The sequence below is a fragment of the Fulmarus glacialis genome, unplaced genomic scaffold, assembly GCF_000690835.1.
Source record: "Fulmarus glacialis isolate BGI_N327 unplaced genomic scaffold, ASM69083v1 scaffold28777, whole genome shotgun sequence".
NCBI lineage: Eukaryota > Metazoa > Chordata > Aves > Procellariiformes > Procellariidae > Fulmarus > Fulmarus glacialis.
This window is the reverse complement of record NW_009224282.1, coordinates 42,843-70,412: the sequence shown is the minus strand read 5'-3', so window position 1 is coordinate 70,412 and position 27,570 is coordinate 42,843. Positions and strand designations below refer to the sequence as shown.

The 27,570-nt window shown below is 43.7% G+C and overlaps 1 protein-coding gene across 1 annotated transcript in view; it reads right to left on the bottom strand.

The window, feature by feature from the left end:
• Positions 1–1,156: 1,156 nt before the first annotated feature.
• Positions 1,157–27,570, bottom strand: part of EGFR (epidermal growth factor receptor) — a 44,067-nt gene continuing 17,653 nt past the window's right edge. The window contains exons 14-27 of the mRNA XM_009582113.1: positions 26,804–26,961; positions 21,263–21,298; positions 19,844–19,985; positions 18,013–18,135; positions 16,657–16,755; positions 11,828–12,013; positions 8,458–8,613; positions 7,515–7,590; positions 6,168–6,314; positions 3,527–3,624; positions 2,903–3,070; positions 2,759–2,806; positions 2,554–2,656; positions 1,157–1,533 (exon numbers count right to left, since the gene is read on the bottom strand). Coding sequence (XP_009580408.1) covers positions 1,157–1,533; positions 2,554–2,656; positions 2,759–2,806; positions 2,903–3,070; positions 3,527–3,624; positions 6,168–6,314; positions 7,515–7,590; positions 8,458–8,613; positions 11,828–12,013; positions 16,657–16,755; positions 18,013–18,135; positions 19,844–19,985; positions 21,263–21,298; positions 26,804–26,961 — 1,917 coding nt within the window. The remainder of the gene's footprint in view (positions 1,534–2,553; positions 2,657–2,758; positions 2,807–2,902; positions 3,071–3,526; positions 3,625–6,167; positions 6,315–7,514; positions 7,591–8,457; positions 8,614–11,827; positions 12,014–16,656; positions 16,756–18,012; positions 18,136–19,843; positions 19,986–21,262; positions 21,299–26,803; positions 26,962–27,570) is intronic.

Genomic DNA, 27,570 nt, shown 5'->3' with positions numbered 1-27,570 from the left:
GCAGTATTCTGCCTTGAAGTGAATAAAGCGTAACACTGATATACCCCGTTTCTTTGACAAATGTATAAGGGAAAAGAATTTCTCCTCTGAGCCCCTTTAAGAAGGGAAATAAAACCACTTGGCTAGAGCTACCTGTGTTTCTTGCCCTAGTCAAGTTTAATTTAGTATAGTTCTTCCAGTCTGCCTCGTGAATGCTCCAATTTGCCACCATTTGCATTTCCTTGACATTTAATTAAAGTCTGTTAAACATTATTTGACACTTCATTTTTCAGTTACAGCAACATCTTTAACCATTTTGTTGAAGAAGAAAGGCATTTTGACAACTTGACAGCTGCATAAGGGATCAGAAAAAAAATGTCTTGCGTTTGACCATCAGAAAGCAGACTAGTGAGCACTTTATAACCATGTACAGATGACTTTGAGGTAAGTTCCTCCTGTCAGTTTTTAGCAGTAGTGGTCAGTAGGTGATGCGTTGTGCCACTTTGCTCCTTGTGCTAGTTTTCCCCGGAGTGATCCACTCCATACTGCCCTGGGCAGAATCTCCCGTATGTCCCCCAGATGCACTTCTCCTCTTCGTGCCAAGAAGCAGTATATGGAGCCAATTTGTAAAAATCTGGTGGTTTGGAATAACTGTTTCTGTTCCAGGAGTTTTGGAAAACTATTTAGTAACGTTTTTTTTTTTTTCCTGCTGGTGATCTGAGCACCACATAGCAGACCAGCAGTACAAGCATCTGATCTTGTAAAAGATCCAAAAATTCTGTTAGAAACATTTATAAAAATACAGACTGTAGAAAGGAATTTGACTGTACAATGTGTACAGCTCTCAAGTTCATCCCAGAGTGGCTTCTTACCATGCTACCATTTGAAAATGAAAGGAATGCATCCGTATGTCTTCTGTCCAGGAAGATCCTGCTCCATCCCAACACGCATCCGAGTGCAGGCCTTGGGCCTCAGTTATTACGTGGAAATGGGCAAGAAAAGACCCAAACTACAATCAGATAGGCTTCGCAGTTTCAGCCCCTGTGCTGAAAAGGAAAGGTGTGCTTATTGACGCATTGCGGTCGCCGTTCACTACGGGCAAGAGTCCGTTCCTGCAGCAGCCAGGTGGTTCACCGAGAGTCTGGCTTGCCTCACTGCAAGAAGAAATTCTCTATGGTCATGCAGAGGCTTCAATGTATTCACTTTTTGGTGCTGCTACCCTCAAGTACTCCGGGTTCTCTGCCGCGGGAACTTTCAAGAGACCGTTAGGTTTGGTTTCCTTCGGTAAGAAGTCCTGCTGGTAGTCAGGATTGTCCAGATTTATTTGGTGGTTGCCTGCCTGGATCCAGTAAGGAGAGCTCTCGAAGACTGTCTTGGCCAGTGGAGACTGGTTGGTGTTGAGATATTCGGGGTTGTCCACAGCTGTGCTGTGTGAATTCTGGTAGCTGGAGTCCGTGGGGACCTTTGAGTTTGCTGTGAGTGAGAAGTTGTTGTAGATTGGATTCTGGACCACTGAGGCAGATGCTTTCTTGGGCACCAACTGGTTTACATACTCTGGAATAAAAAAAAAAAAAAATGAGAAGGAATGAAAATGAAGACATATAACTAATGCAGCCATTTGCATCACTCGAAGTCTAGTTTCAACCCAGCTGCCACTTGCTGTTCGCGCACAGCATCTCACTGAACTTTCCGGAGCAGAAAAGAGCCAAAGGCAGGGACTGCCATGCTGTGGCACCAAATGCGCTGCCCTGAAGTTCACCTTCAGGAATTCAGTTCGCAAAGTAGCAGAAAGATGGCCTGGACCACGAGACAGCGAGATAGCTACTGTTGATTTTAGTGACATGGGGGTGGCTATGTCTCAGATACTGTTCCGAAACTGCAGTCAGGGAGCTTTGCTGCCAGAAGCTGTTTCCGTAGAAAACCGTTTAGAGATGAGGGAAGTGCCTAGAAAATACAGGACTGACAGAAACAGAGACTCTGCATCTCACTTAAATGCTATCCCTTGCAGGGTCTTTCACCCTTTTTAGCTGTGATGTATTCTTGGAAAGGTTGGGTGGGTTTTTTTAAGAACACAAAGCATCACGGCTGCATAACCCAGCACCAGCTCCCTCGGTGCCTGCTGGCTCGCTCTCCTACCGCCTACGCTGTAAGTCCACATGAAACCGTGAGCTGCCTTCTGTGTATCAACATCTGAAAGCAGTGAAACTGCCAGAAAGCTGTTTATATTGCTGAAATGGTTTAAGGGATGAAACCTGGTTTTTAGAGGATATTCTCCGAAGTGCAGGGGTGGTAGAAAGCTTTAAACATATAACCACGCATGCGAACTCCCCAGCCAGATGGCACACATGGCAAACATGAGGAACCTGACCGGTGAAGGAACCGAAATGAGAAACGGCCAGAAGCAGCCAGAAAAAGTCTAGGAAAAGGATACGTGCACACATTTTCCAACCAATACAGGTAGGAAGCATTTGGATTGCTTCCTTTCTACAGAAAAGAAAGGATAACGATTATATTCACAACCAAATGGCTTGTGAATGAGTGGCTGTGGGATGGAAACACGGGAGAGGTACTCACCCGGGGCTGGCAGGAAGCCGTCGTCTATGCTGTCCTCCAAGAAAGCGCCCGTTGGGTCTGAGCTATACCTCTGGACAAAGCTGTCTTCCCTCACAGGGTGCCCCTGCTAGGTTTGAAATAGAGAAAATCAATATTAAAGGGACTGTTTTGTAGAAGTTGATCCACATAGGCAAGTTGCTCCTTTTTTAAAGGTCATCCCACTTACCCCATTTCTGTCAATGCAGGTTGTAGCAGAATTGTTGCTAGTAGCGCTCTTTTAAAAAGAGAGAGAAAGAAAATACAGACATTATGAGAAGCAGTTCACTCTTAAAATTGCTTGTCATGTTTCCACAGTGGAAAAGTTTCATACCAATGAACTCAAGAGAGGAGTGCGGGATGTTGAGGGGCTGTTGAAGAAGCCCTGGTGCGGCACGAGATACTCATCTGCGTCCACTATATCTTCCATGTCCTCCTCCTCCATCAGGGTGCGATAAAACTTGGAGTCCGTAGGGCTGGGCAGGTGCATCCTATCGTCTCCCTGTCAGACAAGTCGGTGTGAGAGAGGACTCGCAGACTCCCTTCAAGCCCTCATTGTCCCCTTCTCTGAGAGACAAAGTAATTCAGCGAGAGGTCCAAGATGTAAAATCTTGATCTGTGTATTTAACCAAATTTACCTAGACTTTAGGGGAATTTCGGCATCCAATCTCTGTCTATGCTGCTGTAAAATATCTGCGTTTTGAAGAGGATCAAACTCTGTTCTCCTCTCAGGACTGCAGTATAAACTGTTACTGGTCCTAGACTGGGACCAGTACTAAGAAAATAGTGACTGGTCTTGAAATTCTACTTGTGGTTCTAGCTGAATGTTAAGACCTGAAAAGCAATGGTAAATCTGGCCTTAAATTGTCTGTATTACATATTTTCATATGCATTTCTAATCATTTTGAGCCTCATAGTAAATGCCCATCAGACATCTTCCTACCATTGGGTTTAGTACCTGTATAACGAGATAGCGTGGGGGGTCACGGGCCATTTTCGAGAACTCCACTATCAGTTCGCGAAACTTGGGACGGCTGTCTGCATCGATCATCCAGCCTGGAAGGACGACAGGGAAAGCAACACACAAATAAAGTTGTTTTGGTGATCAAACACACAGCTTAAGAGAAAATGTAACAGCGAAAAGAACAGCACCATACACGCTGTTAAGGATTTACCCGTAAGGGACCACCATAAAAAGTTCATTCACCAGCCACTGCTGTGAATTTCAGCATTTAAAATGCACATCTTGGCAGTTTTGGGAAGAATGAAGGAGGTAATAAACACCCATGTTGGAAAAGCTCCAGGCTGAGCCTGTCTCCTTTCCTGCTGGCCTAAATCCACTTGGGCAGGCAGGTCCCACCTGAGCGATAATAACGCATCAGTCCTGAGGCTACCAAACGGGTGGCCAGCCTGGATCAGTCCAAATTAGGCTGCTTTGAAAAAAGCTCTTGAAGGAGGGGAAGCAAACTAACTTCAGCAGGCGGCTGCAGATGTATGGTGATTTGACCGCCTAGTCCTCACTGCACTGCTTTGTGAAATCCTGGGAAGCCTGAAGCAGAAGCTACCCTCTGTACCAGATGTCTTCTAAAATTCAAAACATCCTCGCTGGGGAAAGATTAACCATATCTAAGCTGTATTTAATTAGTAAACGGACTTTAACAAAAACAAGTCCTACAGCTTAGTGTGAATCAATGCTAGAAGAGATTTCGAATATAGATACTGGTGGTTTAACATGTGAGATTACTTAGGAAACTCACACTTTCTGTTATCAACTAACAGATGAGCTGATGTAGAGACTCTTGTGTTTAAAATTAAAAATAATAAAGGTCAAGCTTAGAAACAGCCTATCCATAGTAATGGAGAAATGAAGTGATAATACGGCATCTGAAATCTGCATTAGACAAGATCTCATCATTGCCAGTGACTTTTTACCATGCTAGAAATATGATCCCCTACTAGTTCAAGAAGAAGTCCTTTTTGCTTTTAGACAGAGTAGAGCATTTGGGAGTTTGCTGCTGTTGCAGAAGTAGCATCTACTATTTCTGAATTTCTCTCTGAGTTGCGTATGTTTAAATATGCTTCTTAAATTAAAAAAAAAAAATTGTTGTGCAATAACTTTGAACATTTCGGTTTATACTCTCTGCTTATAAAAGAGATGACTGGGAATCCTAAATTCCTTCAGACAAAATGGCACTGCTTCAACAGGGTCTGTGCTGTAGCCTGCAAACACGGGGTGATCAGAGCAGTGAAAGATGTGCAACCAAGTGCTGTGGCAGAAGGAAGGCTCAAACCCCAGATCCTCATGCTCTTGAGTTTAAATTCAGTGTAACGGTATGAAAGGGGATGGGGACACTCCACTGGCAGTGTTTTAAAAGCCACAGATACCTGATTAGGTGCTTGGAAAAATGCCTGCTTTCTACATCTGGACTGACCCAAAGGAAGGGCAATGGATGGAGCTGCTGAGCTTTGCAAAGGCTCAGCCCCTGAGGACATGTTCTAGTGCAGAGCTTTCGAAGACTTGGGACATGACTGCTGCAAGCAGAGATGTTGGCAGGGCTGAGGTGTCAGTAGGGTTCAGCATTACTGAGGAGGAGTTTCCAGGACACTGCTTTTGGGTCTGGGCACCTCCCAGGCTAGGTGCACACATTTGGATCCCGTTCCTGCTCACTTTGGTGAGCAAGGCTTTCCCTGTGCGGTGCCCGTCCTGACAAAGCAACACTGGGGCACTTTAGGACTCCCCAAAAGTGCTGCACTATGGGGTGTTCATGGTTGCGTGGCTCCTATTTCAGGAACAAGTACATTTTCCTCCAGTGAGAAGGTCTTAAATGCCACCTAGTGGGCTTCTTATCAGCATCCTCACAGACACCACTGGTAGCGAGCAGGGATGCAGCAGTCATGGTCTAGAGATGCACAGGAAGCCAGGTAATAATCTGACATTTTAGCAGCTGATATAGATGGAAAAGGGGGTTGGGGTTCAGAAGCCCTTTGATGTGCCCTAACAATGACCAAAAAGTGCTTCAGAGACCCCCAGCTCCTGTGCTACTTTACAGCAACAGCCATGTGCCAAAAAGGAGCCATCTGAAAATGAGGAAGAAATTGGATGAGGAACTCCGGCTCCTTATATACATCTGCCATTACGGTGGTGCCTGTGCTCACAGCACTCCTTCAGTAAAAGGAACGCATAATCCGTCTGTGATTGCAGGGGCAGGCATATTACTGAACTAAGGGGGAGCCTGGAGGAGGAGGCAGTGTTAATTTTATTTTCTAGACATACAAAACCAGAGTATCAGGTAAAGTGGGTGGTGTTATGCTGATTTATACTGCCTGACAATATCAGTTTAAAGTAATTGACAATATCAGCCAGTGGTGTGAATGGTGAAAAAACATTAGTGGGCTGAGTTAGCGACTAATGAAACCATATCCTGTGCTCCTAGCTAAAGCTCAAGGTGCAGGAACACACTCTGGTGTCACCACTCTTTTCACATAACTATTTCTGTGCAATCACCAAGAACACAGCATATACAAATGTGACATGACAAAGGCAATTATGCTACTTATTCGACTTAGGTGAGCACCCACAACCCCAAATGTGAACTCACACTTGACCATGATCATGTACACATCGATGGTACAGATGGGGGGCTGGGGCAAACGCTCGCCCTTCTCCAAGACAGAGGAGATTTCACTGGCAGGGATCCCGTCGTACGGCTTGGACCCAAATGTCATCAGCTCCCAAACTGTCACACCTGCAGGGTGGGAAGAGGAGACCATGAGAGAGGCTTTGTCAGGAGCCGGGGTGCTTGGCCTGGGCATAGAGAGGCGGTGAGTGGAGAGGGCTTTCCCAGAGGCACTGCATCGCCAGAGCCCCACCCAGGAAAAGCATTTTCTGCCAGGATTTTGAACAGAGACAGATTAGTAAAATAGGCTGAAATCATCCTGATTTCCTTTTGGTTTTTTTTGGGGGGGGTATTCTGGTTTTTTTTTAATCTCAGCTAGTATCTCAAGTGTTGAACATCCCACAAACTTCCCAGCCGCACAGAAAGGAAATGCAGGTTACCGCCTCCTGACTCCAACCCAGCAAGTGGTTTTAAAAATGGAAGTTGTATTTTTGTTTCAAAACAATCTCTTTGGAGACGAGCAAGAGCAGTTTTTGAAAGATGTGTAAACCAGCTGCCTCAGTGTTGTTTGCTGACATACCACGTACTCTTGTGATGTAGCTGTTGTGATTGTCTGGTAGCTTAGGATACAAAACAAGATTTTGGATGCCAGGGTACGTAAATGGATTAAGAGGACCAGAGGCTGTACTTTTTCTGAAAGAACACAGGATCTGACCATCTGCATTAAATATTTTCCAGGAATATAAGAGCCCATGGAGTGGAAATTTTGGAATAAGCTGCTTTGAAAAGTTTCTTTTCTGCTCCTCTTTCTTTCAAGCTGGCTTATGAACTATACCAAATATAAAATGAATTCTGTAAGGAGGTTATCACTTTGCTTCCCTTTTAGCGTTGTCCTCTCAATACCAGGACAGCACAAACATTTTAGGCCACAGCAGTTACACTGATTGACGCTGACTGACAGCGTGGCCGATGGTTTTAAGTCCTCCCTCTAGTTATGTGGCTTTATTGTCAGCCCAGTTATATTTCACATGAAGCTGCTGAAGAAAAGCATTAGCAGAACTTCAGCAAATGGAACAGAGTCTCCTACCTGCAGCCTCTTTCAGGGGAGGGCGCATAATCTGAAAGCATATTCTGCAAAACGTCTTATACCTCACTAGCATGCAATTTCGTGGGAATTTTACTTTATTGAATAGGTAACTTGGGCCCATTGTTTATGTTTAATCTCTCAGTCTTCTCATAATAGGAAGAAAAAAGGTCTGTGTAGAGTCACTAGCAAATCCTGCAATTTTCCAACCCATTTGCAATAATTATAACTGGTTTTAGACTCACCGTAACTCCAGACATCACTTTGATGAGTGTAAATCCGGTGTAAAATTGACTCCAAGGCCATCCATTTAATAGGAACCTAGGAAAATTCACAAATAAGCCTTAAGAGGCTGATCCAAAATTTATCAGTGATATTTACCACCAGGGGGTGTTTAAGCCAATAGTTTGGTTGCAGAAGGGAGAAAAAACAACCAACAAACAACACAACTATCTGAGTGGTACAGCAGACAACTTTTGAGTCTTTTTAACTTTTATTATTATTTTCATTTATTATGTTGAACCTGGGAACTTGTGAAATATTAGGCATATTAGAAATATCTCTTACAAATCAGTTTTACAATATTTTTAACAATCAAATTACTATTTTTTTAACCTTCTCCTATCATAACAGGACACAAATCCAATCTCAGGCTGTATGACAAAGACTGATCTGCACTCATATGGTTTCCATTTATGGTCTCCATAATATTTGCAAGCAGCTTCTCTTTAATTTCTCAGCAGGACACATTCCCTCCATCAGCACGTAGTACAACACGAAGGCGTGTTGAACCAAGTCTGACAGGTCTTTCTTCTGCTATAAATATACAGCATTCCCTTTCTCTTCATAAACTGCACAGTGCTATTGGTGTTGGCTACACTGATGAATTCAGCCATGCTTTTTTTTTTTTTTAATGTTTTTTTAATAATCTTGCTTTTTCCCAGACATTCTGGGTGGGAATTTCAAAAGCATTCGCTGCTCTGCTACCTCCGTTCCCACTGCAGTCCCACTGGCCTGACGCTGCCTCGGCTGATTTCAGAGGACTCCCACAGGCTTCAAAGGCAGCACGCTGAGACGGCAGTTGAGCGCTCTGAAAAACCCACTCTTTTTTTCCCCTGTGTTTAAGGCTCGTGTGCAAGCACAAACACCGACAAATGCACAGCGGTTCATTTCTCTGATGCACTTTACCTTGCCTCCCTCGGCGTGATACTCCTTCTCATCGGCGCCGAGCAGCTTTGCCAGCCCAAAGTCCGTGATTTTCACGTGTTGAGGAGTCTTAACGAGGACGTTTCTGGCAGCAAGGTCACGGTGCACCAGGCGACGCTCCTCCAAATAGTTCATTCCCTGCAATACAACAGACCATGGGTAGGCATCACACGCTTTGGGCTTGGATGCGCAAACGAGTTACCAAACGCCAGCTGCTCTGTGGTAACTGTACGCACACCACCATAAAAACGTGGTAACCTATCCCCCCTTCAGAAAAAGGTTTGCTGTTTTGATTTACGTGATGCTTATTGCAGGGTGAGGACGTGCGCTTGCACAGTTACAAGGAGAAGTAACTATTACTCTCCAGGAACCTTTCTGTGGGTCCACGTGCCAGTGGAGTCACGGAGGAAAAAGGGACAGTAGCAGGTATAGCAGGGGATGCGGTTCCTTTGGGATTTAGTTCAAGAAATATAAAATTGGGATAGGACTTGCAAATAAGGGGGCAAACCCTTCTTTCAGCTGTATTCGTGCAACCCCAGCCACTTCAGGAGAACACAGTGCAGAATTTAACTACCACCTTCCATACACACACAGGCCAACCCTACAGAGAGTATGTAGACACTAATGGCCTGGGAGAAGAGTCCAAGCAAAAATAAATTAATCATTCAGAGTTGCCGATTCTGCATCTCGTTACAGTGTATTCTGCCTTCTCCCTGCTAACGACGAGGCATCCCACCGCAAAGGTGAGAAAAGGAAATAAAATAAAAAAATTCATTTTATGGCTGAGCTCAGAGTTGCATCTCTTTTCAAGTCCTCTTTGAAAAGGCAAGTTCTTCCAGTTTCACTGCCTTCCATGATCAGACTGGGTTCGCCATAGCATACGTGCTTTTTTGGTACAACTGCCTCTCGTGGAAGAATACGACTAATTGTGTTGGTTTGACTTTTAAGGTATGAATCTAATAGCTGCACTTCTGACCACAGAGATTATTCCCCTTTCCATCAACTCCAATCTCTTGGATATGGAATCAAAAAGCTCATGATTTCTAAGTTTCCTGCAAGATGCTTTCTAAAAACCACAATTATTCCCAGTCGATAGGTTTCTGTTGGCAGCAGCTTACACGCTTGTATTTTTATGAAGAGAGAATTAATAAAAAAGTACTTCTAACCTACAAAGTTAACACCAAAATGATCATGTTGATGTGATGACAGAGCACTGGAGGGAATAATTCCCTTCCAGCCTCCACCCCCTTCCTAAGCCCGCTGCTAACCTGGACCACCATCGAATCCTCCACCCAAGTCCCTCAGCAGAACTTCACCCATGCGCTGCTCGTGTTGCCAAAACAAACCACCCAAACAAACTGGCGCAATGCCACTATGAGCGTGCATTTAATTACACAAATAGATCTTTAGAGAGCAGAGCTCTTGAAACAAAAAATCTTGAGCTGCCGACAGAAAGCAGACTGTCTTTAAAAAAAATAATAATCACATAATCTAGCCCCAGCAGGACAAAAAATTTCCTGCTAATCATGCCTTGCTGCAGGGACTTATTAAGACTCAAAGCTGCTGAAAGGCAGAATATCAGTTTCACACTAAGCTGTTTAAGACACTGATAGCTAGAAGACTTGTGCACATGCATAACCGTACACCGAAGATGTTGAACTGCTCATCTAGAAAGTTCAGCAGATCTATAATTGTGTGCAGGCCTGGGATTTAAGCCATTTTTCATCCTTAAGTGTGAGACCAGCATGTTCAAAGAGTTACTTCACAGTGTTTCTGCATGTGGAGTGTCTATGTTCTGTCATAACGTCTCGTCTGAAAGACAGGACTCCATACCTCAGAGAAAGATAATGTTTATAAATGCAGAGAAAACTTAATTCAAAGCTGTGAAAACAGAAACAAAAGTAAGCTTCCCAGGGAACTTGCCTCCTGCTGGTTAGTTACCAGACATAAATATATTTGTTTCAATTTTTTCCCCCCTCCAAAAGTACATTTTTAAAGAGTCAGAGAATGTCCAAAAATCTGGCATGACTTTATCAGAGTAGTAACACCAGACACATTGGTGGGAAAAAGCCGTACGTGTGATTTACGAGCACTTTGAGGAGAACTTCAGTGCAGAGCAGCACAAAGGAGTACGCTGAAGGTCAGGCATCGCTGGAGAGGGTAGAGGTTGCTATGGGCAGATGTTGAACCGCCATGAAAAAAATCAAACAGAAGCTGACAATTGTGAATGGCAACCTTTCGGGCAAGTGATGCCCCAAGGATCAATTTGGGGACTGATTTTGCCACCTTAAAAATTAACAAGGAGGAGGAGGAGGAGGGAAATGTGGCCTCCAGCTCATCCTCCAAAGGGACTGAAACCAGGACAGAGCAGTAATTGATTTTAAACAAGACAGCAAAAGAGTCAGAAAAAGGCAGTTCACATCCCCGGTGGAGGCATAAATTAAAATTCACTTGCTGTGGAGCACGCTGTAAAAAAGTACACACACTGAGATGAAAAATGCGCTCTGTATACTTTTGGTATACATTTCTGAGGTCCTCAGCATGTTTCCTGAAAGTAAACCACGGCCGGGCAAGCCTGGGATGTATACAAGGTCTCCAGGGACCGATAAGGCTGTAAGTGTGTGGTTAGCTTGCAGACCGTCATTCCCAAAATAAGCAGCATTAAAGCAGCCGGGCTTTGCGGATACTGCCATCTCATACGACAAATTTCCGACAAACTGCAGCTATTTTTTTGCTGGTTTTGCTCCATTCTTCCATGCTTGCAAATGGCTAACCACCTTCCAAACACAGCATATTGCTGCTAAGGGCTAGAGGCTGTACTTCAGTCTCCTTTGCTGCTCTTCTCTTTGGCAAACAGCGCCAGGTGTGATAACGAGTCTTTTATTTGGCACTATGGCCATTGCAATTAGATTACAGGCACCAACTCAGTGCATATAAATTACAGAACGGCCCGGGGGTGCCTGAATGTCTTTCGGTCACAGCCAGCCTGTGCTAGAACAGAGCTGGTATTTATTAATCAGCAGTTCTGATCCCCAGGCCTCAGAGATTTCAGCCTGAAAAATCAGGGTCATTCTCTGAGGCACCGTTTGCCCTGTGGCACAGCCCAAAGAAATCCACTGATGGAAGCAGCACTGGAAGCAGTACGGCAATTGCCAAATTCTACTCCCTTGAAAATGGTAAATTGTTTAAGACAAAGTAACTGCTTGCTGTCCCTTATAAAGTATCTAGGAACCATGTGGTGAAATACAAAGACTTACAGAGACAAGTAAGCAAATAAATACATTACGCACTGTCAGATCTCCTTGTTAGAGTCTGAGTTTTAGTTGATCTGTCAGCGTGCCGGTCCGCTTACCTTTGCAATTTGCACACACCAGTTGAGGAGGTACTGGGAGCCAATGTTGTCCTTGTGCTCTCTGATGTAATCAAGGAGGCAGCCGTAAGGCATCAGCTGTGTGATGAGCTGAACAGTAGAAGTGAGGCAGATTCCCAACAAGCGGCACACATGAGGATTGTCAACACTAGCCATCACGTAAGCTTCCTGAGCAGAAAGGAAAAAAAACAATGTGAAACACTGCCTTTGGCACGACAGAAATGTTTGGATGCAGTATAAAATAAGTTGGTCATTTAAGAGGTTGCTAAAATACTATATGTAAACTCTGCACCCCATTCATATCACATACAAAATACTTCTATTTCCCACTCTGTGGACCAAGTTTTTTCCATTCGGTGGAAGGTCCAGATTTTGAACACTGAAGCATTACTGAGATGCTGCAGAAAAGCCAGTCTCCCACTACTGGTACACCAAGCAAACACGGGACATAAAATCCTGGGGACAAAACTTACGGACCTAGGAGGAATTAATAAATTGAACATCAACTGGAAGCTGACGGGATTTCATAATTTTGAGCACCTAATTGGAAGGGCAACACATCTTGTGAACATGTGTCATATGGCTTTTTTCCCCTCCACAAATCTTTTCACAAAACTGGCTGGAAATCAGTACTTTTGAGACCTCTGTCCCTTTGTCAGGGTTAGTACTAACCCAGAAAGTCAAAAGTTGTCATCTAGGATGGGACTGACAGTTTGACTTTTTAAGAGACAAGGCTTCTTTGACCATGTTGTCCTTCAGTCCACGTCAAACCACACAGGTTAATGATCAGTTCACTTCCTTAGAATTCTGAACACATGTCTTACTTTAAGCAACGCTCGTGAAAATATTGTCCCCAATTGGAAAAGCCTGTTTAGACCCACATAGCAATCCAAATGATACGAGGAAGGTACTTATAATGTGGGAGCCTAAGTATAATAAACCCTTTGGTCAACTGGAATTTGGGGTTTGAGTTTCATAAATATGTGAAAAATTCTCCTTTCAAGCCTGGGTTCACCCTATGAAGCTTTAGGTACCTACCTAAGGTACCCAAGGTACCTCCTCTTCCTTTGCTCTTCTGCAGGAAGGGAGAGGCCCCTTCAGAGGCTGGTGCAGCACGCTCCAGACACACGGTAAAAACCCCCAACTTCATGGGTTTTGCATGTGAAGACTACTTACAGATTTAAATTTGAGATCCGTATTTATACTGACATCCGCTGTCAAGTGCAAGCTCAAAGAATGGATTCCAATAGGGGGAAAAAATTAGCGCTGAAGTTGTGGTTTTTTAAATTAACTTTGTGTCTGATTTACAGTATCTTACTTCTAGACATTTTTAAAGCCATTTAATTGAAAACCAACACAATGGGAAAGAAATGGGAATTTTTCCATGCAGTGAGCTTTCAGGCCAGCATCTTAACTCAGCATCTGGAGTGACACCAACTAATCATCCCCTGGCAATTCAACATTAGGCTAGCAGCCCTCCAAAGCCTAAAATAATAGTCAGGCAACTATTGTAGCAGGGAAAGGAGCAAATCTGCACTTTCTAAGAGCTTAAGAAACAAAATACCGTAACACTTTACTCATCATCTAAACAGCTTTCCACAGATGTCACATAGCTGGTAAGAACTATTATTAAACGAAGTTATTAAAGCAATGACGTTCAAGAAATAAGCAACCCCAATTCTTAAGCAATACTTTCTGGCCTTGGTATTGTTGTTTGACGTGCCAGCCTAAGCAAAACATGATGTAATACAGTTTTCTTCTGAGGTGCTAATTCTGCATTTGGTATCCTTGTTTTGGAGCCTCTGGGATTAAAGTGGTCTGCAGGCAGCCAGGTTAAAGAAGATCTCTGGCAGAATTGGGTAAGGGCTCCTTAACCTACTGCAGGATGTGAGCACGGCATTGAAAAACAACCCTCTGTCAAGGCTAACACTGATTCTGCAGGCTAGCCCGAGGAAAGATAAAGCAAGAATAACAATGTGCTATTCAGTTACGTAGATATTTGTGGCAGCGTTTTTTACAGAACCTTGCGAATCCACTATATGACGCTCAGATGCAAGTAGAGACCAAAACATGCTAAATCTCTCTAGGCTTCCAAACCGAGCTGTTGTACCGATGAAGGGTGTCTGTTCCTTGCCTTGCTTCCTGTTGGGATTCAGATCCATATTGTATTCATTTCAGCAGGGGAGAGAAAAAAATCTGCAGAGTCGGAGCTGTTCTCACTGCCCATCTGCCGCGCAGCCCGCGCAGGGCTGACCTGGGGGCTGAGAACTGGGATGCTGGAAGAGCAGGGTGGGCGTACGGGCCACACAGCTTTTAGAGAGCATCCAAGCGTTGACACTGCCTATTACATTTGATACTGCAAAGTAAAATAGGTCACCTCCTCCTCGCAGGGAGCAGAAGGGAGCTATTGTGCGGTCGTGGGTCCCTCTAAGTAGCCCAAGACATTAAAGTGGGCCTTTGTTTCAACTGTTTATCTTGGAAATCTCTGCGGTTCGCTCTGACCTGCTCCAAGTATGCTTGGTATTCAACAACAATCTTCTGAATTAGCCCTACCTTAATAAAGCCACGAGAGCTCGCCTGGATTCTATGAGCTAAAGCTGCTGCGCTTGTTCTATACCTAGCGTGTTTCTGTAAGACAAATCATCTTTAATTGGACATTATTATCTCTGAGGTTTCAGTGACCTTGAAAAGTCAGCTGTGTAGCAAAAATTTGTTTTGGGAGGAGCTTTTGGAGTCATCCCTCTGACTTCTTTTACTGGTTTTGTATTTTTTTAAATTTTCCTCTGAAATATAGAATGAATTCCACCAACCAAGTCATCTGAAAAATGAACAGGACTGAAAAAAGCAAGAACTTTTTGTTAAGCATCCTAATTCAATGGAAAAGAAAAGATAATGTAGCGATATGATACAGAAACTTCTTTGAAAAGAGAAAGTACTTTGGTACCACCGAAGAGTGCACAGTCCCTGAACCTACTGCTCCGTCGTGTTAATATCTTGATCTGCCGAAGGCAGGATGCAGTACTGTAGGCTTATTCATTAACCCTTCCTTCAGTATACAGGAATTTAATGCAGTTAAGTCCAAAACATCCTTTGCAAAGACTGTGTTATGCTGCTTGTCACTGTGAAGAGGGAAGCGAGGGGCGGAGCTCAGGGCAGGCAGCTGAGGAGCATCTTTGCCAGCTCCTCAGTGTGGGGAACACCAGCGCAGGGAGGGACCGCAGACTGCCCGCAGGCAGGCGAGGGGCAGGGACCAGGGCCACAGCGGTCAGGGACCTGGGGAAGGGCTGAGACTGGCCTGGAGTCTAACTAAACTAAAATCAGGACGGATATTGCTTCACATATGGATTCTGAGATGGACCACCTACTCTTTTGCATTGCTGCAATGCACGTATCAAATCCCATGGTACATAACACATGATCTGTTGAAGTATTGTATTGGAATAACACTGTTTATTCAGGGTGATTGGAAAAATCCAGTGTGCTTTATTGTCATCAGTGGCAGAGGTATGTTTGTTCACAGCCATTCATCCTGACATTTCTCACTATGAGACTGGCCTTTTGTTAAGATCTTCACCAGCTTGAACCATTTGAGATCAGCCTTCCTACCTGAGGTGTCATTTGCTGTCCAAAGCTGGATTTTTTTTTTTTTTTTAAATAAATTTCCTGCTAAAGTGGTTCAGTTCCTACCAAAATAAAAAAAATCCACAGTTTTCCCCATGGCTGAAGGACCATCGCCTCCACGCAAACAGGATGTCCCAAGCTGTGGACCTGCACTTCATAGGCCCATTTGGGACGTACCAGGGACGTGCGCCCTGTCCCTGCAAACACGCACTCGATAGCTGAGCCCCGGCCAAATCCAGGCTTCCAACCTACACTTTCCAGAGGCACACTCATGCAGGTATAGCAAGCAGAAGCTTAAAGACTTCATCTGTACCAAATACACTGTGTTGCCTGGGGAGTCCCTGGGCTGACCAGTCCTCCAGAGTGACCCAGCAGGCTCCAGCTCAGGGCTCAAAGGGCTGAAGAGGGCACACATACACACGCAACCCGTTTCTTGTCGCTGAGGACTGAACCACAGCACAGGAAAGCTGAACTGAACGTATACTGAAATCTGAGCGCTCCTCTCTGCACTCAGCATTTTCCTCATATATAAGTATATATCCTTAGTGCTTTATGTTATATGGCTTCAGATCTAGCAACAGAGTTCAGATTTTTAGCTATTCCAAGTTCAGGGAACTTGTATTTAGGACTCTGGCTCACCCGTTGTAAACTCACACATTTATGAACTCCTGAATTCCCATGCCTCTTTCGGGAAGCGAGATAATTTCTTGCTGTTCATGGCAGAGAAATCAGACAGCTGGGATATTTTTTCCTTTTGGATTTACAGTTAATTTAATCCTATGTAACCAAGCAACTAGCTTATGACAACCTGCAATGTCAGGATTGAAAAATCATTAGATATGTTGTTATTGGTTTTAGTTCTACTGTCGCAATGGCAATGAATGCCACACTTTAAGGCCTGAAACATCAGAATAGAGAAAACAGAATTAGCTGTAAATGTACGGTCCTGACCTCTCCTTAGATGCCACCCCACGAGTATAACATCAGTACTTGGACTGCGAGCAAGGGGTTCATAGGAGACACAAAAGCACTTTACAGACTGGGCTGTAAAGCCCAGTACTTCTAGATGGAGAATGCAGTTTGGGGTGCAAAATATTTCTTCCCCCCCAAAATCCTGAAATCCCTTTATTTGTTGCAGAGGAAAATCCACAGAGCACTGACAACCTTACAAGACAAACATGAAAACTTACATCAAGTATTTCCTTGTTGGCTTTTGGTGATGTAGCCTCTCTCAACTCTTTAATAGCGACAGGAATTTTGACCTTCTCCCCTTCTGGGATCCAAAGTCCCTACCAAAAAGAAGTACAAAGAGTTACTCAGACTCATCTCTAACAGGTTAATTCTCACAACGACATATACATTTTACATCTTCTGAGTAGACTTAAATATTCTGAGCAATGGGAAGGCATGGCAGACAACAAAAATATGCAAAAAACGTGTCTTGTGTGCGTTAACAAAATCCTATTAATGGAGTGAGTGGTATTTCTCTTTCAGTCACCTCTACTGTATTTTTTTGAAAAACCATATTCATTACCGTCCCTGTATAAATAGCCCAAGAGATGCATAAAGAGCAACTTTTATGGATGGAAATCTAATTCATTAGTGCATCACAGCAACTGCATGTGCAAAACCTTGCCACTTCCAATATATAAATCATGGGGTGAAAAGAATTGGCATTTTCTCATGAAAACAAGATGGCATCTATACTGTACAAATAATCCAGTCCTACACATATGCAGTGGCAGGTAGGTTTATGTCCGACTGGTTCAGTGCTCTACATCTATAGTGTCAGGAGGCCATTTAGATGGCAGGTGAACAGTGTGGCACTGCGAGGACACCCTGCTGAAGTACCCAGCAATGTAGCTGCACATTTTCCGAGGTCAATGGGATTTGTGCCCCTGAAATTCCTAGCCATAGCTGGAAGCCTGCTTCAGAATATAGAGCTTTATAAAGAGATATATGAATCTACAATTTATATTTCAGTACTACTGGCAAAGCCTGAAACACATATCCTGAATAAAAGGAGGAGCACAGAAAAGTGGAACTTGGTGAAGAAGAAGTGCAGAGGATAAACAAACACCAAGAGAAAAAATACCTTGTGGACCTACGCAACTGAAGGTGTGTAGACACTTCCACACATCTGAGTCAGTTCTAATGAAAGTGTGATTGACAATTATAAAAACAAGACCCCAGAACACACAGAAAAATGGCTTAGCACTGAGCTGACCAAAGTGTATTTCTTTTTTTCCTAATATTCACAACAGGGTGTATTTGGCTGTGGTAGTTTTTCAGCTGAGATCTTTATCCTCCCAGTTCAGCAATATGGCTTTGGCAACATCTTATGTAAAACTTCCCATGTTACCCGATTCATAACTCAATTAATGATGATTGAGTCACCTCTTTACCATTCAATATATACATGCTATAAAATCTAGTTCAAAAAAAAAATCTACACAATGATCGCAGCTCCCAGTTCATGCTTTCTTTGGGTGGCTTCTGCATGAGGGAGCAAGATGAAAAGGGGAAGAGAAACATGGTGATCTTACCTTATAAACAGTGCCAAAAGCTCCAGAGCCTAAAACTTTGACCTTTTTAAATTCTGTTTCCTTTAAAATTCTTAGATGAGCCTGGTTCGGTGCCTCCCCACTGGGTGTCAGTGGTTCGACAAGCTGGTGCAGAGAGAAGACGACGTTAGAAGGATATACAGTCTAGGAGGACAGCATGCAGCACACTTTGGGGAAGCAAATAAATCCTTCCTTTAAAATAATGAACATTTTATTCCATGTCAAGTTTATGGGAGGACAGCTCCACTCTGACTTGCAGCAATAAATATGTAGAGTTGTTCCAAATTTCAGAGGTAAAATCAATCAGAGAGTGGCAACTGCCATTTTGAAGGAGAATGAAGGAATTCTACTGTTCAAATGAAGGCTTTGACTTCAAAGCCTTAAAATACATGACATGAAGAACAATGTAATTACCACAGATCCTAAAGAATATTTTTTTCTTGAACTGTGAATAAATTATAAAAATGTTTTAAATAATGGGCAAGAATCACCTGCAACCTTTCAGGTCTGCTCTTGTTTAACTGGATGAAATTCCCATGGTACCAGTGGCTCCCCCAGACCGCAGGGTTTACAAGCAGCAATTGAAACTCTGAGAGTGATTCTTTTCTCAATGAAAAAGGAGATGTTGAATTGACTATTGATGTTTTCAAAATTTGATCTAAGCCTTATTGCAAACAGCAGTAATGCCCTCCAAATAGAGATATTTAACACTTTTTTGATACATAAGTCAGCTTTTTCTCTTAGTGCTCTTTCTTTTTCCTTTCCTTTGAATAAAACCATATTTAGCTAGATACAATCTGATTTTAATGGGCCAGCAACCGTTCTGTTGTGATGAAATATCCTCATTTTGAGGAGTCCAGAGGGTACAATATGAGCTGAGCACAAACTAAACTCTACTATAACAACTGTAGAATACAGTGGCATGTAAAATATTGTTAGGTAGTGCATTAAAAAGCAGGACAGCTTTTTTTTTAAGGATTTTAGCAGTTGACTGCAAAGCCAGTGAGCACGGAAGGAAGCTGCAACTGGGCTTTTAGCAGAATGCTAAATACAATTTGCTAATTATTTACTAGGATTGGACTAGAAAGAGAAGGGGGCTAATCATAAATGAACATCTTTAATCCAGGATAATTAATTTTGCTATTTTATATGTGAGGTACCCAGAGGGCGATGCTGTAACACACACAAAACCATACAGAAACAAAAAGCAGTGTAGAAACCTTGTTCATGCTCAACAGGGTGAACCATTCACTTTGATGGCTTTGTGGGTTTTTTGTGCTAAAAACAAACCAAAGACACGACACAAACACTTCCTCAATTCCTTTCCCTCCTCTCCTTTCTCTCTCATTTTTTTCCTCAGGATCAGACATACGCCTGATCAAGGGAGTAAAATTTTCAAAAGCGCCCAAGTGCCACAGCAGCCTCCAGGCTTGTCTGGAGGGAGAAACGATTCGAGGCTGAGGGTCTACACAGCAAGGCGGTATGGATCAGCAAACACATTGCACCTCACCCTGAAGGCATAGTTTTTTCTGAGTAGACAATCTCAATGATTTTCATTGAGATTTAGACATCTAAATCCCCTAAAGCTTTTGAAAATTATATCCAGAGGGATCAGACTTGAGATTAAGTGAGAAGGTGTTAGGTGCACACCGCCTCTTTTCTGACTAGCACGGCAGACGCCGTGTTTGCCCATACAAGGGCTTGTTGAGTTACAAGGCAGACGCACGGTGCTTTAACTCTCTGGTAAGAGGAGGCCGGCACCCATTGCCCCAAATAAAGCAGCCGGTGTTGCAGCCGTGCCGGCGGCGCTCACCTCCCTCTCCTGCAGCAGCCGGCGCAGGGTCCGCTTCCTGACGATGTGGCGCCTCCGCAAGTAGAGGCCGATGCCCAAGCCGACCACCACCAGGCACAGGAGACCTCCAACGACGCCAGCTGCGATAGACGGGATTTTGGAGCTGCAAGACAGGAGGGGATGCAGAAAAAGAAAAAAATGCTTAGGTGTAAGATTTAAAAAAAAAACCCTACAGAGGTTGTATGAAGCCTTAGGTTTTGATCAAACACACACTCTGGACATCCGCTTAAGCTTATTTGACATTTCAGGTACCTTGGGCATCTGTATTTTTAAGTTCTTCATCCAGTAACCTGCTCAAAGTCTTCACTGTTCTCTCAAACTTGCAATTGGAGCTGATCCTCATAGCTTAAGCGAGGGGATTTCTCCTCCCTCTGACAAACCCACCAAGCGCATGAGCATCAAATCTGTGATGCCTATATAAGCCACCCATGGGCAGCCTGCATGTGATCAGATACACGAAGCACGTGGAGAGAAGGCGGTATCAAGAAAGGCATACACAGTTGTGATACCAGCAATGAAGCTGACATTTCATCATCACTGGGGGGCCACGTTGTAAGGGTCACAATGAACTTCAGATCATTGGCCCTCCTCCCCAAGTACAAATGTCTGAGGCCAGCTAATGTGTGAACCATCCATGTTGCGCATATGGATTGCTGCCTCTTTATTAGAGCCTGGGTCATTTCAAATTTAAGTTGAAAAGAAAAACCTGTTTTCCAAGGTTGTTTTTTGGTCTGTACTTAGAGATCCATCACAGCTCTTTTTAAGTTGCCCCAGGGATTACTATCAGACAGAGTCACTTTTTAACAGTACTTCTAGGCTGAATTTATCTTGCCATAGCATGACTTTGTGGCCAGAAACTAAATCCCTCTCTCTTAGTCAGAGAACCGTGGTTGCTTGTTGCATGACCTTGAGCAAGTCATGAGGCCAAACGGTGCAACGTAAGATCTAGTGTGACAAATGAACATCCATCTGTGCACAGAGCGGTTGGAGATGTACAGATCACAGGGCTGGAAAAAAAACCCTGGGTCTCTGAGATGAATCCCCTGTAATGCAGGTAACCATATCAACCCTAAACGTATCTCTCTCTGCCACTAACACTTAATCCTTTCTTTTTCTTCTTTTTGCTCTCCAGTAATAGATCCTAGGTCTCACCTTGACAAACAAGGTAAGCAGAACAAGGTTTTGGAGTCTTGTGCCAGTAGGAATATTTCTCAGTTCTTTAAATCATTTTTATAGGTCGGAGCCTACTCTAATCTGTCACTTCCCTGTACAGAGCTGAAGACAACTTTAGTCCCAGCCTTGCAGTGTCCAGCGTGGAAATGTAAACACACATGCATTCTTTCCAGCTCTGTCGTTAATTGTAGCAGATTAAAGACTCACCCGTTTGGACAGCCTTCAAGACCTGGCCCTTTGCACCTGTAAAAACAAATTAACGTTATAAACATATTAGCTCTGGCATACATACTTCTATAATTCCAACTAAGAGGAGTGCTACTGATTGAAAAGTTTGTGTTTCAGAGCAGTCCAAGTATTAACAAAGCAATTTATAATAGTCTAATAAACATCAGTCAATGGCCTTGCTCCAAAATCTTTTATCTAGAGGCATAGTTATGCTCCACAATCAGTTTAAAGAATATTTTAAAACAACTTTCTATCATGTGGTAGAATGGGGGAGGACATAGATACACAAAATCCAAATGGACCTGGATTCCCTGGCTCTTCATGGACATCTGCGTTAGCACAGAAGCTCAGGGCTGACCATGGAGGACAGAAGTGGCCTCTCCCCTGCACAAGGGCAGAAAGCCACATGGAAACGTGTCACTGCAGACCCTCCTGCATAATCCTTGTTTCCTGATAAGTAAAAGATTCCAATTTCCAGATTTTCTATTGCAATGGAAAACTTGGGTAACAGATACACGCTCCCATCAGAAAACAGGATTTGACAGCACTCCCTTCAGCTATAGTCTGTTGGTATGTGTCCATGATATTTTTCTTTTGGAATCTAAAGTCTTATGTTGCTGGTAATGTAAACAGGTATGACAGTTATCCAGAGAGCCAGAAACTCTACTAGCAAGTCATTCACCCTCTGTTGGAGCTTAAAATGCCTGAAATTCATTTTGGCAGCCCAATGCAAAAAAACCACACAGATGAAAACACAGTGACTGCATTCACTTGATGGTCTAACGGGTGTGAGAGGCACCGTGCATTCCCTAAGTGCTGCTGGGCTGTAAGATGTATGTTCTTCATGGGAATTGTGGTCTTTGTGGTGTCTACCGAGGAAGGAGAGCATTACAGAGAGGGTTACATCATCTCTGAAAAACAGAGCACAGCAAGGAGAAGAGTCCAGTTTGCGGTATCCGCTCCCTGCACTGACTTAAAGAAAATGGATCATCCCAAAACAACTCCAGAGGAGGTCAAGTAGGGGGTAAGGAGTGAGCCTGTGCCAGGAAAACTGCTCTGAATTCCCTCTCACCAAGAGGAGGAACCAGAAAAATTTCAAAATGGCAGGTGGAGTTGCAGATCTTATCTCATAACTTGATCTAGGTCTGGGGGAGGAAGAGGTGAAGCAACTACTCATTTTATTGGGTTTTTGTTTGTTTGTTTGTTTTCATTACTCTGATCTTCCCTCGTGTATTTGCCTTGTTTCTGGGCCAACACAGTGCTCCAAGACCCAGCATCTGGAAGGTCTTGCGAGTTCACTGGGCTCCCATGCAAGAATGTGCATCCCGGTGTCCTGGACATGCTGGAAGCGCTGTGCATACCGGTTCCCGGATCCTGGGCGCCCAGCTTTGTTAGCGTTCCCTCTCTGCCTATGGCTTGGTTTGTTTGCTCAGTTGTGTGAGTAAGCACAGAGAGGCTGCACGTGCAGAAGAGAACCACCAGCTTGCTTACGGTCACAGGAGACGTATCTCGCTTTGCACCGGGCTTTTCTCTTTGGGCGCACAACAGAAAACAGATCTAGTTCTCTTCCACCTGGATCTGAATTTCTGTATGCTAATGCAACAAAGCACGTGCAGCTTCTCCCGATAAAGATGTGAAATTAAAAGACCTCACATTATTTCAGAATGTGACTGTGGTCTCTCAATTATGTCTTCCTAAAAATACTGATTTGCCGTGCTACTTTATGATGGCAAGTCCTCCATGTGCTTCCTAACAGCAAAAAAATTGGCTGAGGGGACGGTATCTACAGTCTGAGGAATGACTGACCAGTTATTTTCCTATACTAGAAAGTAGAAGCAGGAGAGGTGTAGATTTTCAGCTGTCTCCTCCTTTTTTTAAAATTATTTCCCACACAAATCCATCAATATCAAGTCTAGTGGGACAAAGTAAAACGGTGTTTGGGAAGAAAATGACAGATCAGCTTGTGCTTTTCAAATCCCACGTGATTTTCTGATTCATTTCACAAGTCAAAGGAGAAACAAAGCCTATAACAAATATCCATCCAGGACTAAATATAACCATCTTTCTTAACGTGGAATTTTATGATGACACCCAACATAAGTAACCCAGGTTTTATGGAATCTAAACAATCACTTTTTCCATTCCTGAATCGTTTTTCTTCTGTTTACAGAAACCAAAATGAGAAATGTGACCTTGTGTTATGAACTGCCTCAAGATCTTACGGATATATCAGATGGAACTTAGCAGCAGTTGTAGTCTCTGAAATATTTCTCTGTTTATTGGAAAATTAGTACTGTGTACAGTCCCTGAAAACTATTGCATCCTGAACTCAGCATTTCATCTGTCTACATAAATATTAGCAGACACAGCTATTTATTTCCCAAATCCATCAAGATTTTAACAATTTTCTGCTCGACCCATAGCTCCTAATTTGATGTAATACAACCAGGTTGCTATGATTTATGGCCTTTCAGAGGGAGCTCACACTATAACACCTTAAGTTACTTCACAGTCATAAAAGAAACGGAAAACGATTGGGCTTTTTAAAGCCTTACAAGAACTTTCCTCTGCCCTTTCTTTCTCATTAACCTCCAGAGTGTGACAAACGCATCACATTTGTGCTGTGCTGCTGCAACCTTCCCTCTTGGACCCCCTGGCTGCTTTCGCACCCCCCCTAAATTCCCCTAGCATTTAACAGACTGGCGAGATACGTAGTGTTGGTTGCGACTGTGGAGGCAGGACGCGTCAGCCAGTGCTATTAGCTACAGTTGTGGCTTCTCTCCTTCTTGCTCTTCCACCCCACTGTGGCTGAATTTAATTCCCGTGCTCCAGGAGAGCGGCAAGGGAAAACCAAATCCTTCAACATCGAGCAGATTAATCAAGCTGGTGTCTTTCATTAGTTGCTGGAGGTATAAATGTGGTAATGCCAGGGCTTTTGGGATGTTGCTGTCTTTATCGGAGTGTGTTTTCTCAGCTGTACCAGAGGCAAAAGGAAGCTAGTGTACAAAATCTCCAAGGAGTTACAGGGAAAATGGGACAGAAGGGGTCTTTTGGGCTGAGCAGGAGAAAGCTACCTCCCTTCTGTTTTCTAATGAAGGCTGAACAAACGACTCAGCAAAGAAAATCAGACTAGATGGGATTCTTCACAGTGATACAAAGGAAGAAATGCACTACCAGTAAGCACACCTAAAGGAAAAAAAAAAACCAAATTCATGACAAAGCTCAGTTGGGAAGAGAAGTCCTCTTTACTTGCAGCTTCTTCAAATAAGGAAAATAGAGCCAGATCCTGGAAACCCTTACTTCCATGACTACTGAAGTCAGCACACTTAATCAAGCTGATAAGATTTTGTGGGTTCTAGCCGTGAAATTGGACAGGGACAGAAATAAAGTTGTTGTTTCTTGTCATGCAGAAATCGCTGAGACTGTGGTTTCTAAGGATGCAAAAACTTTGCGAGACAGATGTTTTCCACCCACTGCTGAACAGATCCCATTCCCGCAGCACAATGAGGGAAAGGCGTGAAGAGAAGTAAGTGGCATTACGGATTGATTGCCTTCACAAGGAAAACACTGTGCCAGACTGCATGTTCCCAGATTACGCCCCTGACTCTGGCTCCCTACCCATCAATGCCATTAGCCTCAGATGTCCCATCTGTAAAGCAAAAATAGTAACACTACCTTCTCTTAGCTCTCTTGAGCCCTTCAGGGATACAGCCTATTTTGTCTGCTGCATTTGGGCAGCAACTCGAACAGGGCCATTGAGCATGTCCACAATATAACTGTGGCAAACTTAGCCTAGTTCTTTGATGCAAGAGATGAAATTGATACCACTTTTTATGTTCTGCCTTCATAACACAGGGCCAAATACACTGAGCCATATGTTGGGTACCCCTAATTTTCAAAAACCTCTCCTTACCCTACCCCCATCACCTGCCAGGCTCCTGTGGCACACCCATCCACTGCTACAGCCAGGCAGGAATGGACTTTTCTGATGAACTCTGCTCTGGGGACTTGCTTGTGCACAAAGAGCCACTGTGTGGCTTGCAGCTACATCCATATCTGGCAGATTATGTTCTCCAAGTTTGCATTCATTGGAGTCTAGTGTTTGATCTCGCTCCTGAGGCCGCACAGTTGAAAGCCTTGTTCAGATGTGGTTATCCATTACGCTGCTCCAACAATCAGCCGCATTTTCATGTGGCCAGTTAGAAGAAGGATATTGGATCCCTGTGGCCAGTTTGTATCAGTAGGGATTACTGAGGTCATTAATAAAGAGCAAAGTTATTAAGATCCCTTTTCAACTGAGATCATTTGTTCTCAGGCGTGCGATGGGAAGCCCTGATAAGCCTTGTCTGCGACTGTAACAAAACACAGGGGGCATCGCCGTAAATCATGGCAAACCCACATGGCTGTTGCAGCTACCATCTGAAAACCAGAGCACTGAATTCACTGTGAGCACTAGGAAGGGCCGTTACTTGCTGGTTTAACCCTTCATCTCCTTTTCTTCATGAAGGTGGGGTGCTGGGCACTCTGCTCGTTCATGCCCCGGCAGTTGAGTTCGCTAAATATACAATGGGATGATGGTTGGTCTGAATATAGTTGGAGGCCAGTGTTATAACTTCTCTCTTGCAACACATATTACAGGCATATTACAGAAGGATTTTGGATCGGACAGACCTGCAGGGTACATGGCAGGGGCCTGTGAAGGGAAAGATACTACATGTGGGTCGTTTTTTTGCTCTGAAAGCATCACAGTCCAACAACCAAGTCTCAAAACCTAAAAACTCTTACTGCCCATCCCGTGTCCTTTGCAGATCGGAAACCAGGAGAGGAGACAGCTGCAGCCCTGTTACTTATTGCCATGTAGGTTAAATACAGTTGAATTCACAGCTCATTATAGGTAGTGATTTAAGTGTGCCTACAAATGAGGACAAAAACGGTTCATACAGATTGGGTTTACTGTGATACCCATTAATAAAGCCACACTCAGGAGGCAAGCCAGGCTTGAAACTCAGACCAAGTGCTACCATATGGAAAGAAGGAAAGAAACAAAATCACTGTGGTACCTCACTGGGATTTCCCTCCCCAAAAAATGAAAGGTGCAGAGAAAAATGGGCCCCAGGGGCCCAGCATCCACCAGATGTCACTGATGTTCCTCCTGCAAAACAGAGGACCCAACACCAGGCCAGGTAGGAAAAAACCAGAAAGTGCATCACTGGTGGGTGAGTTCTGTAAAACTCCAGGACGTTTCCTATTTAAATCAACAAACAAAACCTGTTTCAAACACCCTGAAACATTTTTCCTCTTTTTTTTTTTTGTGTAAAGAAAAAGTGCCACTGAACTTTTCCTATTTACAAAGTCCGCTGCGCTCTGCTTACATTACCTGCGCACTCCTGACCTCTCTCGCTCCCTGCTATTACTTCTCGGCTGTTCGAAATGGGACCATTAGGAAAGGAGAGAGCTCAAGACGAGCTGTTCCCCTATTTTTTCCCCCCCTGTTTCCATTCAGCCCGAGGTTTTACTCACCCCCGGGTACAGTTTGGATGGCAGAGCTGGCAAACAGCATTCCCGTCAGCATATTTCCAGACGAGGGTGTCATTCTCACCCAGAACCCCTGCCGGGCAGGATTTCACACAGTGAGGGCCGTCTATAAAATGGGCACACTTCATGCAATTGTCAGGGCCCTGCGAAGAGAAACAGCTTGTTTATAATGCCCTTACATTAGCCTATTCAGGAGGAAATTCAGAAGATGAATCTAAATGCCTTCCACTGCTGGAAGCTTCCAGCATCATCTGGTTTTATTACCTTGCTACCTGATATTCTTGCAAGTACTTGCCCGTGTAGGAAGGACTGTACAAAAGGCAGTACCTGATGTTTAAAGCTAATATTTCTTGAGTTTCAGTGTTGCTGCTTTTTCTTCCCTGCCTTCTGCCTGTTTGGAAAGTTTGCATTTTTCATTTAAAATGGGGAATAATTTAACGTCACCTTGATAAGGGGTAAGCTCAAAAGCAGAGGGCCAGGCTGCTGCCTGGTGCAATCTACCATCACACGATTTAAAACGATGGAGCTGGACGTGCTGACACCTCCCTGAAGTACTGGCCTCAAATAATTATTTTCCTGTTTCTTAGCACAGGTTCTTCCCTTTGTTAGGGAGAAGCAGGGGATTAGGAGGCAACCGAAGGAGTCCATGTGTTTTTTTACTTTGAAGAGCACTTAGTTTGTGTTTAAAGGCATTGCCTTTGGCTATTTTTAGCAGAACTGTTTTTATTCAGACTATAACAGCACCAGGAATG